General features: G+C 42.0%; 1 protein-coding gene across 6 annotated transcripts; it reads left to right on the top strand.

The window, feature by feature from the left end:
* Positions 1 to 267: 267 nt before the first annotated feature.
* ubtf (upstream binding transcription factor) lies at positions 268 to 14,030 on the top strand. Of its 6 annotated transcripts, none has more exons than XM_035525895.1 (22): positions 268 to 759; positions 1,626 to 1,725; positions 3,330 to 3,381; positions 3,565 to 3,737; positions 4,037 to 4,120; positions 5,075 to 5,230; positions 6,688 to 6,752; positions 6,956 to 7,082; positions 7,293 to 7,403; positions 7,697 to 7,830; positions 8,122 to 8,263; positions 8,421 to 8,462; positions 8,543 to 8,656; positions 8,765 to 8,920; positions 9,467 to 9,613; positions 9,736 to 9,846; positions 10,246 to 10,334; positions 10,505 to 10,694; positions 10,898 to 10,945; positions 11,045 to 11,110; positions 11,203 to 11,334; positions 11,751 to 14,030. In XM_035525895.1, the coding sequence occupies exons 3-22, from the start codon at positions 3,345 to 3,347 to the stop codon at positions 11,859 to 11,861; spliced, it is 2,235 nt and encodes a 744-aa protein (XP_035381788.1). In that variant the 5' UTR covers positions 268 to 759; positions 1,626 to 1,725; positions 3,330 to 3,344; the 3' UTR covers positions 11,862 to 14,030. The 6 variants fall into 6 exon arrangements, with proteins under 6 accessions (XP_035381788.1, XP_035381784.1, XP_035381782.1 ...); XM_035525891.1 differs by having other exon boundaries at positions 268 to 833; XM_035525889.1 differs by having other exon boundaries at positions 268 to 1,320.
* The last annotated feature ends 187 nt before the right edge of the window (positions 14,031 to 14,217 follow it).

The following is a 14,217-nucleotide window of genomic DNA, read 5'->3' as shown; positions in this document are numbered from 1 at the left end:
ATTTCGCTTGTAACAATGACAAGCTACTTCTGTCCACTGTTCGCCTGTCATTCCACTGATGTTCTAACGAGGCTGTACGCTCATTGGGAAATAATTTGTTTTCACCAGATCTCAGCGTCTTGATTGGACAGTGTTGGTAACGCCCATAAACAGGCAAGGTGGAGTTGAATGATATTACAGGACGGAAAAAAAGATGTAGCTGTCAAACAGACTTAAAAGGGGGAAAAAGAACTAGGCTATATAAAAGTGAACTAGGGAGCATTGTTCGGGTCCTTTCCCCCACTACTGTCCTACTTTTTCAGTGTGGGAATATTACCTAACTTTTCACAAGGATCACTCAGGAGTCTTATCAAAATTGATGTAATTTATTTACAGATGCAGTTACAAACCCAGACCAGTACATGAAGTCATCCGCAAACCCAAAACTCACGGGTAACGTTTTGTGTGTCGTGGTGTAGTTTCGAGGCCACGTCGCCCGTCCGCACCAGCCAGAGTGAATCCAAATGGAGGAGCGAAAGACTGCGCGGTGCGGCGGTGGGGGAAGAGAGTGAAAATGCGGATGTCGCTTTGGAAAGAGAAATGGTCGGAACGAGAGAGCTGCGCGCTGACTGGAAGGAGAGAGCGCGAGAGATGGAGGCGGGGGGAAGTCTCGCTGCTCTGCGGGGACTGGAGCGCCCGTGCCCTGGACCGGCGGCGCAGTGCTGGCTAACATTCAACCCTCCCCTTGTTCCACAACCAGTTCCACACACGCTGCGACAGGTACGGTTCACCGCCGCCTCCTCATCTAAACCGACCGTTTGATAAACAAGCCTTGGGTAAACTGACTGACGGAGGTAAACTACAATGTAGTGATTTATTTGTGTTATTATGCTTGTAAACTCGTCTGAATTTTTAAAAAATGCCTCGTTATAAATCGCATTGCCTGGCGCAGGGTACAGTACATTCCGAGGTCGCCTTACCCCCCATTTCCCGTCCCGAGACTCGGGGAAAATAGTCTATTTAAATCTCGTTGGTCTAATATAATCTTCGTCGTACACAGTATACATTTAAGTTTTGTACGATCTGACCGTAAAATCGATTTCGATAAGGGTACGGTGTGCATAAACTCAGTGCGGTCGTCTTTATTTCCGCGCCGAGTCAGGACTCCATGAGGCTGTTGCGAGAAGAACCAGCCGCCTCTGGTTAGCCATCAGGGAGCTCGGTTAAATATCTCACCGTACGGGCTCACTCGCTCTCGCACGACTTAAAACCGTGAAAAACCAAGTTCGTGATCACGAGTATTCTGTTTAATCAACTACCGAGGTTTCAGGAGCACAACGGGTGAGTTCCTATCCATAGAGCACATTTTTAAGATCGTTTTTCTTTTTCGTGGCAGTGCCACTGACCTGCACCATGCATGTGGTTGTAGCATGGCGGCTCTACAACAATCGTCACGCCAGTGAGCTGCGCTCCGTTTCGGCCGTCATTGTTTCCTTTCATATTGCGGGAAATTCTACGGTTGACCCGCCACTGGAACATTTCTCGCGTATTTATTTTTATAGTACATACTTCTAAAACTAAGAGAGCGCATTTAGAGCCAGTGAGTTTATTTTTCTTCTTATTTTTTTTCCTCCAACATATTGAAGACCTCGCTTCCAATCCACCGCCATACGGTTACACACACCTCGCGTTTACCCCGTATTCCTCGACGTCGCTTGAAAGTCGAGGTAGAAGACGGATTTTACGGTAAGATCATTTTTAAAGATACCCGAGCCAGAAGCGATGCGTATGTATAATTTGTGGGCTCATATGGTGTCATTTGTATATATTTAAAGATACACTGTTTGGCGGTGGGGACGCGAAGCTAGCTTAGCTCTAGCCGTCTAGCTAGTGTAGGTCAGTCAGGTCGCTCGGCAAATATTAGCTGTATTTTATTTTAGGACAAAGATAAAAAACACTTTAGTTAGTAGATATTTGTTTAAAATAACAAGAGATTTACTAAAGGGAACCTACGTGAACCACACCGTTAAGGCAACGTGGACGACGTGTGGTCGGCTGTAGCTAACCTGGGTTAGCTAGACACTAGTTCTACAAGTTACTTTCCCACAAAATGTCGATTTTGTTTGAGTAAAACTTGCGCTATTTAATGCAATTTGTTGAATTTTAAAAACCGAATTAATAAAAATTCGCATGTTTCGAAGTTGAAGGGCATTTCTTTAAAACAAAAATGTTAGTACTGTTCATATCAGATTTGGTTCGTTTCAATCCTACGGCTAAGCCTGTTTTAGAGCTCGACCGTGTCGGTTCAAGCGTCGCCATTACAGAATGAATACTGGCAACGCCTCGCTCTGGATAGTCATTTTGTGACTAATTCAGCCGGTCAATTGCAGGCAAAAAACGGGAAAAAGGTGTTTCAGAGGACAACTGTTCCTTAACAGATGGCGAACCAGCCATTTCAATAGAGGACGTAAAGGTTTTCGCTCCGTAAAACGTTCGTGTAAGGCGCGACCCAAAACCTCCATGGCGGAAGCGAGATCCGCGCCCCGTTGGAAGTGAGGCAGAGTCGAGTGGTGCATTCTGTAGTCATGTTCCCTGGCCACCTTTCCCCCCTCGTCGGAGCCCGAAAGCAGATCCTCCGTGGTCAGCTGGTTGCCTACAGCTGCCCGCCTGCCGTCGAAACGCTCGCTTCCTCCTTCCGTAGTACCTCCCAGTATCCACTCGTCCCGAAAAATATCCCATTCGATGCGAGAACGGGCTTCGTAGTCAAAATGGTTGTCGCAGACAGCTGTAGCCGAACGGTTATCGTGGGATAAGCCTTCCAAATCTTAGACCAGTTGACAAAATGGAAGATTGGACGGATTGCCGTTCTGGCTGGTGTCGACTGCAGAGTTATTTGAGATTTGAAACCGTCACAAGCAATGGGCTATGTCTCACGATGCAGCGTAAACGGTTAGGGGCGGTGTAATGAACAACTATTATGTGTAGGGCTGGGTTTTAATTCCGATGTACAGAGTGAGCAGCGATCAATACTAGTGTTTTTTAGTTATAAATCGACCGTCTACAACAAGGTAGACGTTTGCAAAAAATGAAATAAAACGGTAAGAGAAAACATTCCCGTATTGAGATTTTGTCTTTTTTTTTTTTTTTTTTTTTTTTTTTTTTTTTTTTTTTTGTGACGTATCGCGGTGTTCATTACTTTTTAGGAAGCTCATATTTATTAAAATGGTTCCAATTCTGTCTGAAATATATGACAATTTAAAGTTACTTTTAAATACTATACGTTTTAAAATACTGCGCTTCATAACTTGTGCGTTCATTATCTTTTGTTGTCCTCATTCTTTCGTCTCCAGAGGTGAATTTGGAGAATGAACGGAGGAATGGATTCCACCAATAAAGAGCAAGGTGATGGCGAATTAAAATAAGGAAATATAAAATATCATTTATTAATCTCCTAAGGGAAATGTTTCCCACTTTTCCTACTTTAGACACACAATTTTCCTCCAGATAATATGCTCTTTTGACCTTTAACCAATATTCACAGATGAGTTTAAACATGAAAACTGTAACCATTCTCCACTTTTGTAGTCTGGGCTCAGGATGATTTGTTGAAACTCCTGGATGCCATGAAAGTGAATCTGCCAGAGAAGGACCTGGCCAAGTACAAGACGTCAGAAGCCCATCTGGACTGGGAGAAGGTGGCCTTTAACGCATACTCGGCTGAGATGTGCAAGCAGAAATGGAACGAGGTCTCAAGAGAGGTAAGGGACTGTTAAGTGATAGGTTTGAGGATTTTGCGTGCTTTAGTGTGAAATGGAATGCTTCTAGCCCACCAGCCTTCACAGACAATTCAGTTGTTATTTGAGATGAGATGAGTGTTAACAGAATGACCAAATGCATTTAATTGTATGTTCTGTCTTGGTATGGCTCTCGAGCTTTACTGGTTTTATGTTTGTGTGCAGGCTGTGTGGATGTGTAAGTTTGTTTAAGAATGTCTAGCTTTTGTTGAGATGCCTCGCAGACACATAAACATTCCCTCAAATCAATTTCCTTCATTTAGATTCGCAAATTTCGCACTCTGACTGAGCTAATCTTTGATGCGCAAGATTATATCAAGAATCCCTACAAAGGCAAAAAGCTGAAGGTACGCAAACATGTTCTGTCTTCTTCAAATGAATCTTCATTAAAACAGTATTTAATTAAATCTGGCAGTACTTTGAAAGTCATGTAGCATTAGTATTAGTCTTCAGATCTCTGTACTGTTCACATCACACAACTTGCTGTCTTATAATCAGGAATCTTGAAATCTTTGTGGTTTGCATACATGGGTCACACATTACAAGACTTTTCACCATCTGATGAGTCTGTCTAGTCTCCATACTATGTTTTGTCACTTAAAGCTGACATGGGCAATAATATTCTGTCTTGCACATGGCGTCACTTTTTCCCCCATCCAAAGCAAGAATAGTTGTTGTTGTTGTTGTTGTTGTTGTTGTTTTTAACCAGTTAAAGTAATACCTTCACATATTTAGCAAAGAATCAAGATGGGCAGTCATATACAATACATCATATATGATGGTGGAATCATAGACAGTATATCGTATGTGATGTGGGAATCATAAGTAAGTGGTGCGACACATTTGTCACATGTCCATAATTCAAGCTAATTATTTTTTAGTTAATTAATATTTGATTTTGGTGTACAGTTAAAAAAAAAAAAAGGTTGGTGTACACTGACATGGTTTTCTTGCTTGTGCCATTGTTGTAGTTTAGAAGCTTGTATGTTGTTAATGTGGTCTTTTTTTAAACATAATGGTTACACTTTTGATTTCATGACCATATCTGCCCTCCACCAATGGTTTTTAAAAAAGAATTTCCTCAAGTTTTAAAACTTGGCTGTGCACCAATAATTGCGGGTGATTGAAGATCTGGAAGAATGTGTCTCCAGAATGCTCATAAACAAAGGACCCATTTTGGCCACATTTGTAGAATCACTTGGAACTGAACACCATTCATCAGCATAACAGCCAAGAAATGCATCCTATGTTAGGTGGATCCTTAGCTTTTAGACTGCTTATATCTCACTTCCTCTCCACAGAAACACCCAGATTTTCCCAAGAAACCACTTACTCCATACTTCCGCTTCTTCATGGAAAAGAGAGCAAAGTATGCCAAACTTCACCCTGAGATGAGCAACCTAGATCTTACCAAGATCCTCTCCAAGAAATACAAGGAGCTCCCAGACCGTAAAAAGGTGGGAGCAAGGGTGGGCGCACTGGGTTTTGGGAACCAAGTGAAAGTGAGCAATAGATATAGAGGAAGACTTTGAATACAGAAGTGGAATACTGATAGACCTGGGTTACATGCATTTTTTTTAAAAACAATGGAAAAAAAAAAAGATCCTTCGAATTATAAACAAAACTACTGTTCCAGACTCTCCTGGGTTTTGTCAGATTGTTCCTTATAGTCTGCATTTTATTACAGAAGTGTACCATTATATCACACTTTGCTAAGTCCCCCCCCCCCCCCCAACCGTTGGATGCTGTTATGTCTGTCATTGTAATCTGGCATGTTCAATGATATCAGTCAGATATTCCAAAGGAAATGATGATACCAAATTTCTGTAATGGTTCTGAAATATCAGAGAGGACAATAATATGCACTCGAGAGTTACATTCCCAGTGAAAAGGGTGACTTTAAAATTGAGGGAAAAGCTCGACATTCCTAATGCAAGCATCAGGCACCCATGCTTTAACAATTCATGCGGGACAAACATACAGGAACACCAATGTTCTTGCACAGCAGGGTAAATAAATATATTTTTTTATTTTGAGATAACCTTTAGTTATGAAGCCTTATAGCGTTCGTTGTTTTTTTTTGTTTTTTTTATTCATTGCTAGCAAAACTAAATTATCCTGCTTTTCCATTTGTTTGAAACATGCCAGGATATTGTTCCCACATTGGGGTGTTTCACACTGTTTAGTCCATATCTGATATGTCTCCCCTTGCGCCTTTAACTTCAGATAAGCAAAACATTCCTCACTCCCATCTAAATTTTGAGGATATCGACTGTAGGTTCCTCATGTTTCACCATTTTCCCTTTACTAAGCCACTCATGCTTGGTTACAGTTTTTAATGTATAACTAACATGGGGCTTGGTGAAGGGCCAATTGAAGTCTGATAATTTTGCCACTTTTTTATATTTTATTCAATAATTTTAGGTAAAATAAAGATTTTACTACCATCAAATGCATATCATCTCATGACAATGACTAATTTGTCTTTTATCCACTTGGTAGCCACTTAATGAAATATACCTGCTCTGTACACAATATCTCTGTATAACAGACTGCCATGTCTTTCTTTGGTCACACATAGTTAAAGCCTTTGTCTTACATAAAAGTCTGCTTAGTCAGGAGAACTCAGACAGGCCTTTCTAATGTGGTAGCGTTATACCTATGTGTCAAGTCTATGTGCAGTTCAAGGGGAGCAAATATTTGGGACAGAGTGCCTCCATTCCTCTGGTCAAGTACATGTGGCCTTTTACTTCAGTCATATATTAGTCGCACGTAAATACTGTTTTTTCCTTTTTGTGCTTGTGCATCTTTTTTTTTTGTGAAGCACTCATATTTCTTTCATCACAACTTGGTAAAATTTAACACTGACTGAACTAGGATTCACTTTTTTTTGTTTACTTTTTTTCCTCTGCAGGAGAAGTATGTCAATGATTTCCTCAGAGAAAAGGAATCTTTCGTACTTAACATGTTGAAATTCAAGTAAGTTTAAGCAAATGATTAATATACAATTTAACAGTGCTTTTGTAATTGCTGTTGGCATGGGAGAGGCAGTGGAATGGTAAGAGAAGCACTCTCTGCCTAGCACCATGCATGTGACATTTCACCTTTTTATTCACACTGCCGTCCCTATGACACTGTTCACTTGTGGAGCTTTAAGTCATGAAACTGATGTGTGTGTTTAGGGAGGAGCATCCGGACCTGCTGGAGAGTACGGGTAAGAAGGGCTCCAACGTGCCAGAGAAACCTAAGACCCCTCAACAGCTCTGGTACAACCACGAGAAGAAGGCTTACCTTAAAACTCACTCTGATGTACGTCCGTCTGTCCATCTGTCTGTCCAACAGCCCAGCCCTCCCCTGAAAGCCCTGTTCTGGGCCCCTTTTACCCAAAATATTGTAGTGTTAAGAGAGTGTTCAGTGTGAACTAGTTCCACCAGTTAAAGGCCCTGGTTTTATTGGAATTTCATTTTGGTTTTGGGTCAGATGTTGCAAGGCTGAATGCTTATGTTCCTCTGTGCTCAGGCCACCACCAAAGAGATCAAAGATAGTCTAGGGAAGAGGTGGACGCAGCTGTCGGACAAGAAGAGGCTGAAGTGGATCAGCAAGTCCCTGGAGCAGCATAAGCAGTACGAGGTGAGAGCGACTTCCCAGTCTGCTGGGGAGGTGCTTCTGGCCGTCTGCATATTAAATGAGCCGTGCTCCAAGCATGCCACGTTCAAATGCGAGCAAGCCTTGTTGCCCTAGCTTGGCTAGCCATGACTGAGCTAGCTTTTTATGCTTCTTATGCGTTTTATGTTTTAAAAGGGCACGTCACAATGGTGGTAGAAATATCAAAAGAGGCAACGATCCACTATTTTCATGAGCAGGGTGCATGTTCTTTCATGTTTCGGGCTGTGGTTCTTAAATGTTTACCATCGTTCTTGTAGGAGAAGATGCGGGAGTTCATTCAGCAGCATCCAGAGCTGAACATGACCCAGGAAGATATAGTCAAGTCCACTCTGACCAAAGCAGAAAGACAGCTTAAGGACAAGTTTGATGGTCGGCCCGATAAACCGCCATCGTAAGTAGACGTGCATGGCGCTGGTGACCAAGAGATCACGTGGAAGTCTCTGTTGGCACCTTTTTGTTTGATGTAGTGTATTGGTTAACAACAATGCTTCTCTTGTGAGGGACTTGGGTTTAAACCTGTCTGGGCAAGTGCTATACCAATAAGAATCCTTGAGCAAGACTCCTAACACTACACTTGCCTAGCTCTGTAACATGATTGAAAATTGTAAGCATCTGCCAAATACATTAAAAAAGTGTTTGGGGAATCTGTGTCAGTTTATGCACTCTCTTGCTGCCCCTCCAGTAATGGTTACTCAATGTTCTGTGCTGAGCTGATGTCCAGCATGAAGGACGTCCCGAGCACAGAGCGCATGGTCATGTGCAGTCAGCGCTGGAAGCAGCTCAAACAGTGTGAGAAGGACTCGTACCAGAAACGCTGCGAACAGGTCTGCATGCGCACGGCAAACATGCAACACAAACAAGACCACATGGGGGGGGGTGCGCTCCAAAGTACCAGACTATGAGAATATGCATGTCACAGAAATTCACACTTAAAAAATTAAACCTTCCATCGCTAATCATGTTCTCACCCCCTTTTTTCAGAAAAAAAAGGAATATGAAGTTGACATGAACCGATACCTGTGTGTAAGTGGAGATGTTCCTTAGCTGCTCCTCGTTGGCATTTCTGTGGGGGTCTTTGTTTTAATAGTCTTTTTGATCTGTAGAGCATTTCAGAGGAAGAGCAGCAGAGAATCTTGGGAGAGCAGAAGATGGTGGGTTTTAAAAAAGGGACTGGAGGCAGTAGCCCTGCCCCTAAAAAGAGTGTCTCTAAAGCTAAGGTAAGCTTGTTCGTGCTCTCCTCTCTTTTTGTTTCTATATATAAATATAAATAATATATATAAATAAATTAAAAAATAACCGTATTCTTCCCTTCCTTGTGTACACAGAACAGTTCCGAGAAGCCCAAGCGACCAATCTCCGCCATGTTCATCTTCTCCGAGGAGAAGCGTCCCAAGCTCCAGCAAGAGCGGCCCGACCTGTCCGACAACGAGCTCACCAGACTCCTGGCCCGCATGTGGAATGACCTTGCTGACAAGAAGAAGGTAGTACATCATGTACAACGATTGCCATCACTCCTTCAGCCTGGGCTTACAGCTCAGTGGCCCTATGACACCCTCAAGTGAATTCATCTGGAAATGGTGGCTGTGGGTGAAAGCTTGTGCAGCCATAATGTCTGATGGTTTTGCGGATGCTTGATTTAGAACTTTTTCCTCATGACTAAATTTCTCTGCTTTTAAATTGTTTGCTAAAGAATGTGCCCAAGCCTTGTCCTGTGTCTGAAAGTCAGAGATCACCTGAACAATGCCGTGTTATGAAGTTCTTATTTGTGAATTCGTAAAAATTCTGACTAGACTTTTGTTGTATACCCAAAACAAAAAAAAAACCTGTTATAGTGTGAAATACATTCTGCACACTAAATATGGCTGTAGTGTAGTACAGTATACTAAAGCTTACAGTCTGTAGTATGGATGGAGACTAGCAGAGCGACATGATGGTCACATTCCAGGTCAAGCATTCTCAAAGTGTACAAAGGAGTATGGCAGCACAAGCTTTCGCCCGCAGTCATTGAAAGTTCCACCCTACAACAGGAAAAATATAAGAACCTGGAGGCAGTGCTCAAAGCAGAGTCAGAGAAACGGGGGAAGGAGGAGCAGAGTAAGCTGCCGGACCCACCCAAGACTGCGCAGGATATTTGGCAACACAGTGTCATTGGCGATTACTTGGCCCGATTTAAGGTAGGCGGCGTAACCTAAATAAGGTTTATCTGGGTGTATCATCCTGATACGATGGCTGTCTGCTGCTATGGTTAGTGAACATCTTAATTCAAAACTTGTGTCCCATTTGTGTATTTGTTCAGAATGACCGGCCCAAGGCACAGAAAGCTATGGAGGCCACCTGGAACACCATGGAGAAGAAGGAGAAGATTGTGTGGATTAAAAAGGCTGCAGAGGACCAGAAGCGATATGAGGTGGGCAGATCTGTAATGTTGTAGCACCTACTCAAGTCACGGTTCAGTGTTCAGACATGGTGTTCAGACAAACAAAAGTTTCCCCTGTACTTGATTTAACTGGCAAGTGTGGCATCTCATTTTACCTACAAGACAAGCTACAGATTATGTCATCAGTCATCCTCCAGATTCCAGAGGTGTTCTGGATGTCTCCATAGTTCAGTGATGGCAAATACTAGAAGTTGTTATAACAGTGTGCCTCGCTGCAGTCATAGTAGTAGTAGGACACACATACTCTTGGATAGTTCATAAGCCAGAACTGTAAACTGCCTGATGTTCATCACCTTTCCTGTTGAGTAGATCTTGTTCTGGTCCTATCTCGGTCCTCATGCCATCTGTGTCCTGTTTCTTGTTGCCCAGAGAGAGCTGAGTGAGATGCGCTCCCCCACAGCTGTGGTTGCCTCAGGGAAAAAGATGAAGTTTGATGGAGAGCCCAAAAAACCACCATCGTGAGTCGCTGTTTGCTATGGCTCATCTGCATGCGTCTTGGTTGTTGCACTGCCTACAGTGTAGACAGTGATGAGTGACTGGTCATTTGAAATCTTGTCATGAACTATTTGTGAGCCGACGATGCTGGCTCTGCTGCGACGTCATCCTCCTTTCGTCTTTGCCGTAACAGAAATGGCTATCAGAAGTTCTCCCAAGAGATGCTATCTAATGGCGAGCTGAACCACCTGCCCATGAAGGAGCGGATGGCTGAGATCGGCGGGCGCTGGCAGAGGCTTGTGCAGAAGGAGAAAGACCGCTACAAGAAGATTGCAGAGGAGAAACAAAAGCAGTACAAAGTGCAGCTGGAGCAGTGGCTTGCGGTAACCTCTCCACATCCCTCCATGTCGCCACCACTCCACAACTTTAAAACCTGCTAATCTCGCACAATTAGGAAATGGCCAGGGCTCATGTAGTTAGTTGCTGTCATTTTAATTGTTTTTCTTTCTTTGTTGGATAAAAAAAATTATAATGTGAGCAAAACATTAGTGATCTTGTGTTAATATATTTTTGTTCTCTACTTCAGAGCTTATCACCTCAAGAGAGAGCTACTTATAAGGAATACAATTCCTTGGTAAGTTATCTCTGTTCTTTTTGTTCAGGGTGTTTTGTTTTTTTTAGCCTAGCGCTAGCTTTAACATACAACTTCTACTCATTCCCTTTGTCTTTCCAGAAAAGGAAGAATGCAGGCAAAGCAGGTGCTGCCAATGCCAAAAAGAAAGCGACGACCAAGAGCTCGGTGAGCGGCACACCACCTCATGCCACCCCCACCCCAGGAACGTACATGCAGCAGTCTCACACTTGTGTTTACCTCGTACTTCTCATGCATAGGACTTGGATGAAGATGAGGACGATGACGATGATGACGATGACGATGACAAGGAGTCTGAGGAGGGCTCATCCAGCGGTGAGGACAGTGAGGAAGGAGACGAGGATGATGACGACGATGACGACAATGATGAAGTGAGATTGCTAGCACTGTTCTCTTTGCAAATTCTGAGTTATGGCAAATGTTTGTTGTTAAACGAGCAGCATGGGATTTGATCCAGAGGTGCATAGTTAAGATTAATGAAGTAAAGGCTTTGCTAATTAGCTCACTGACAGAAGCAGTGAAACTAACTAGGTGAGAAATTGCATACAGTTAAGTGAACTGGGTGATAAAAATCCTGGCAGGACTTTTTTTTTTTTTTTTTTTTTTTTTTTTTACTTGTCTCACTTTAGATTCCATGTCTGATTTAAACCAGTGATTTGTTGCCTTGTAACTGTTACCCATGCTTGAAATCTGTTCTTTAAAAAAACATTTCAAATGTAGTGGTTCCTTAACATTCCTGTTCTGCTTATAGTTGTGGTATTGAAATCCACTTTGTCTGGTTGATCAGAATGATGATGAGGATGAAGAGGATGAAGAAGCTGAGGATAAGGAGAATAAATCTGAGAGCAGCAGCAGTGCCTCCAGCTCGGGTGATACATCTGATTCCGACTCTGACTGAGAGGGAGCTGGAGTAGAGTGAGCCCACAGACTGCCAGAGACCCTGTGAACTGAGCCATGTCAGAGCCCTGGGCCTGCACTGCCCTCCTCCACCCAGCAGGGGGAGCTCACCACTGCATCACCATGTCCACTCACTGAGCAACAATCTCTCTCTCTCTCTCTCTCTTGCTCTCGCACTCGTTCTTTTGCTTCCCTTCCCCCCCCCCCCCCTCCAGCTTCACTGAGCTTGCTTGAACAATGTAAAGGAAGGTTGTAAAGAATTAGTTTGAACGAGTGGAGAAAATGCACATGCATAGGACTAAGGATATATATACCCCCAATCCCCTCCCCCTATTGCCATTTTAACAGGGTTAAGTGTTCGGTTGGCTAACAAGCCCCCTTTAATTTGTCAAATTTTTATTCATTTCCTTTAAAAGATCCCTGTGATATCACACAGTAGCTGTTAATCATAACATTTAATGTCTAAAGCCATTATTTCAAAGGATAACAGAAGTGGGGACGAGGCCCTTTCTCTTCTCCAGGTCTTTTTAGGGGAGTGACAGACCCACGAGCCAAAGAATCTCTTAGCTAGGTGGATTCCTTTGGGGAGGTAAAGGGGACCAAATAATTGCACTCTGAATGTCTTTTTCATATCTTCCTTTCTATCCTTACTACTGTCATGCATTTCCATTTTTTCCCTTTTAAGTCATCGCTCCTTTTACTGTGGTGGTGTGTTTCAATAATTCTTTGGTTCGTAATGTGGTATTTTCAAAAACAGTGTAGTAATGTTGAATGTCAGTTATTATGTACACGCAACCTGCTTGTTTATCATGCCATGTACAATAGCTGCCATCACATATACGGTTTGGTTTTGTTTTTGTTTTAAAAAAAAAAAAAAAACGGGAAAAAAAAAGCGAAAAAAAAGCTGGATTTTTTTTTTGGGGGAGTTTTAATCATTTTCACACTATCTGATGGCCTGAAATGACAGAATTTATTTTTGGAGTAATATAAAAAAACTCAACAAAAGACATCTCAATAAATATTTTTGTTCCGTCTAGATATGTAGTATTCAAGAAATCTCCACCCCATCCCTGACTCATTAGTTTTGATTGTACTTGATGTCCTTTTCTTTCATCCAGGCTTTTCTTTTACATCTTTTTTGATGCTGCCTTGGATTTTCCTTCTTTAAGACGCATTCAATTTGTTTTAAACGTTTGCTAAAAATTAGACTGGTTTGTTTTTATTGCGGTATGAATATCCCCCACACTTCTGTGCACTTATCCCTGATAAGACCACCAGCTGGCTGTCCAGTCTGTGTTCCTCTACTTCCCTTTGCTCACCTTTTTGTAGGTTTTTCGTCATTTCAACCACTGACATGTTCTTATACGCACCAGCTCAAGGAATGTAAAAGAATGTTTTATTTAACGGTGAGAAAAATCCTTTGTTGTGTATATATATGAACAGTTTTGGGTAGCTGTTTTATTTTTTTTTTTTCCTCTTCAGTACCCTTTGACTTAAAAAAAAATAAAATAAAATAAAAAAAAAAAAAGGGGAGGAAGGATCGTCGTGGAGAGATTAGGGATTGCTGGTGGTTGAGCTGTCTGCTCACACCTTGGATCACTGGTGCTTGTATTCTCGCGGAATTTATAGGGGGCAGATTTTGTATCGGCACCCTCCAAAACAAGCCAGAGAAGGTCTTGAGTGTTTGTCTCTTGTATCCAACTGGACGAACTTGGTTAAGATGGGAAGGTGTAGCGGTTATCTGTGATAGTGGTGAGGAGCAAAAGGCATAGGATTTATGACGTTCTGTGTAAATTTGGCAGTAGAATTAGGAATAATGAGAACAATGGGATGGATTGGTTCACTGCTGTTGTAAGGTATTTGTAAATATCGCTTTTTTTTTTTCTTTTAAGTTGAGTGATTTATTGCTTAATTTGTATTTTCTTTTGACTAGGCTGTCCCTACATGGGACTTGCAGTGGTCAGTGTTCTGATTTGTTTGTCAGTTACTCTGAGGAGGGAACGTTTTTAATTTGGTATGTTTTTAGTTTTTATATCCCTCAGCTGTTTATTTGTAGAAAATGGCAAAAAAATTTGTACTGCTGATAATTTGGAACATTTGGATGTTTTCTATAGTCAGAGGTGTTATATTCCGGGAATTTACCAAATCAAATAAATTTGTCTTTAGCAACTTCTTGGCATTTATTCCTTTTTTAAAATACTGAGTGTAAAAATAACTATATATATTAGTGGTGTGGTGGGTTTTTTTTGGGGGGGGAGGTTGTTTTGTTTTGTTTTTTTTCTTCAGCTGCGTGCCACTTCAAAGCATTCACGTGCAACCGAATCGATTTGTTAATATGATCGGTAGTTGACTAGTGA

This window comes from Electrophorus electricus, chromosome 1 (genome assembly GCF_013358815.1).
Source record: "Electrophorus electricus isolate fEleEle1 chromosome 1, fEleEle1.pri, whole genome shotgun sequence".
NCBI classification, from domain to species: domain Eukaryota; kingdom Metazoa; phylum Chordata; class Actinopteri; order Gymnotiformes; family Gymnotidae; genus Electrophorus; species Electrophorus electricus.
This window is presented reverse-complemented; position numbering and strand designations above follow the sequence as displayed.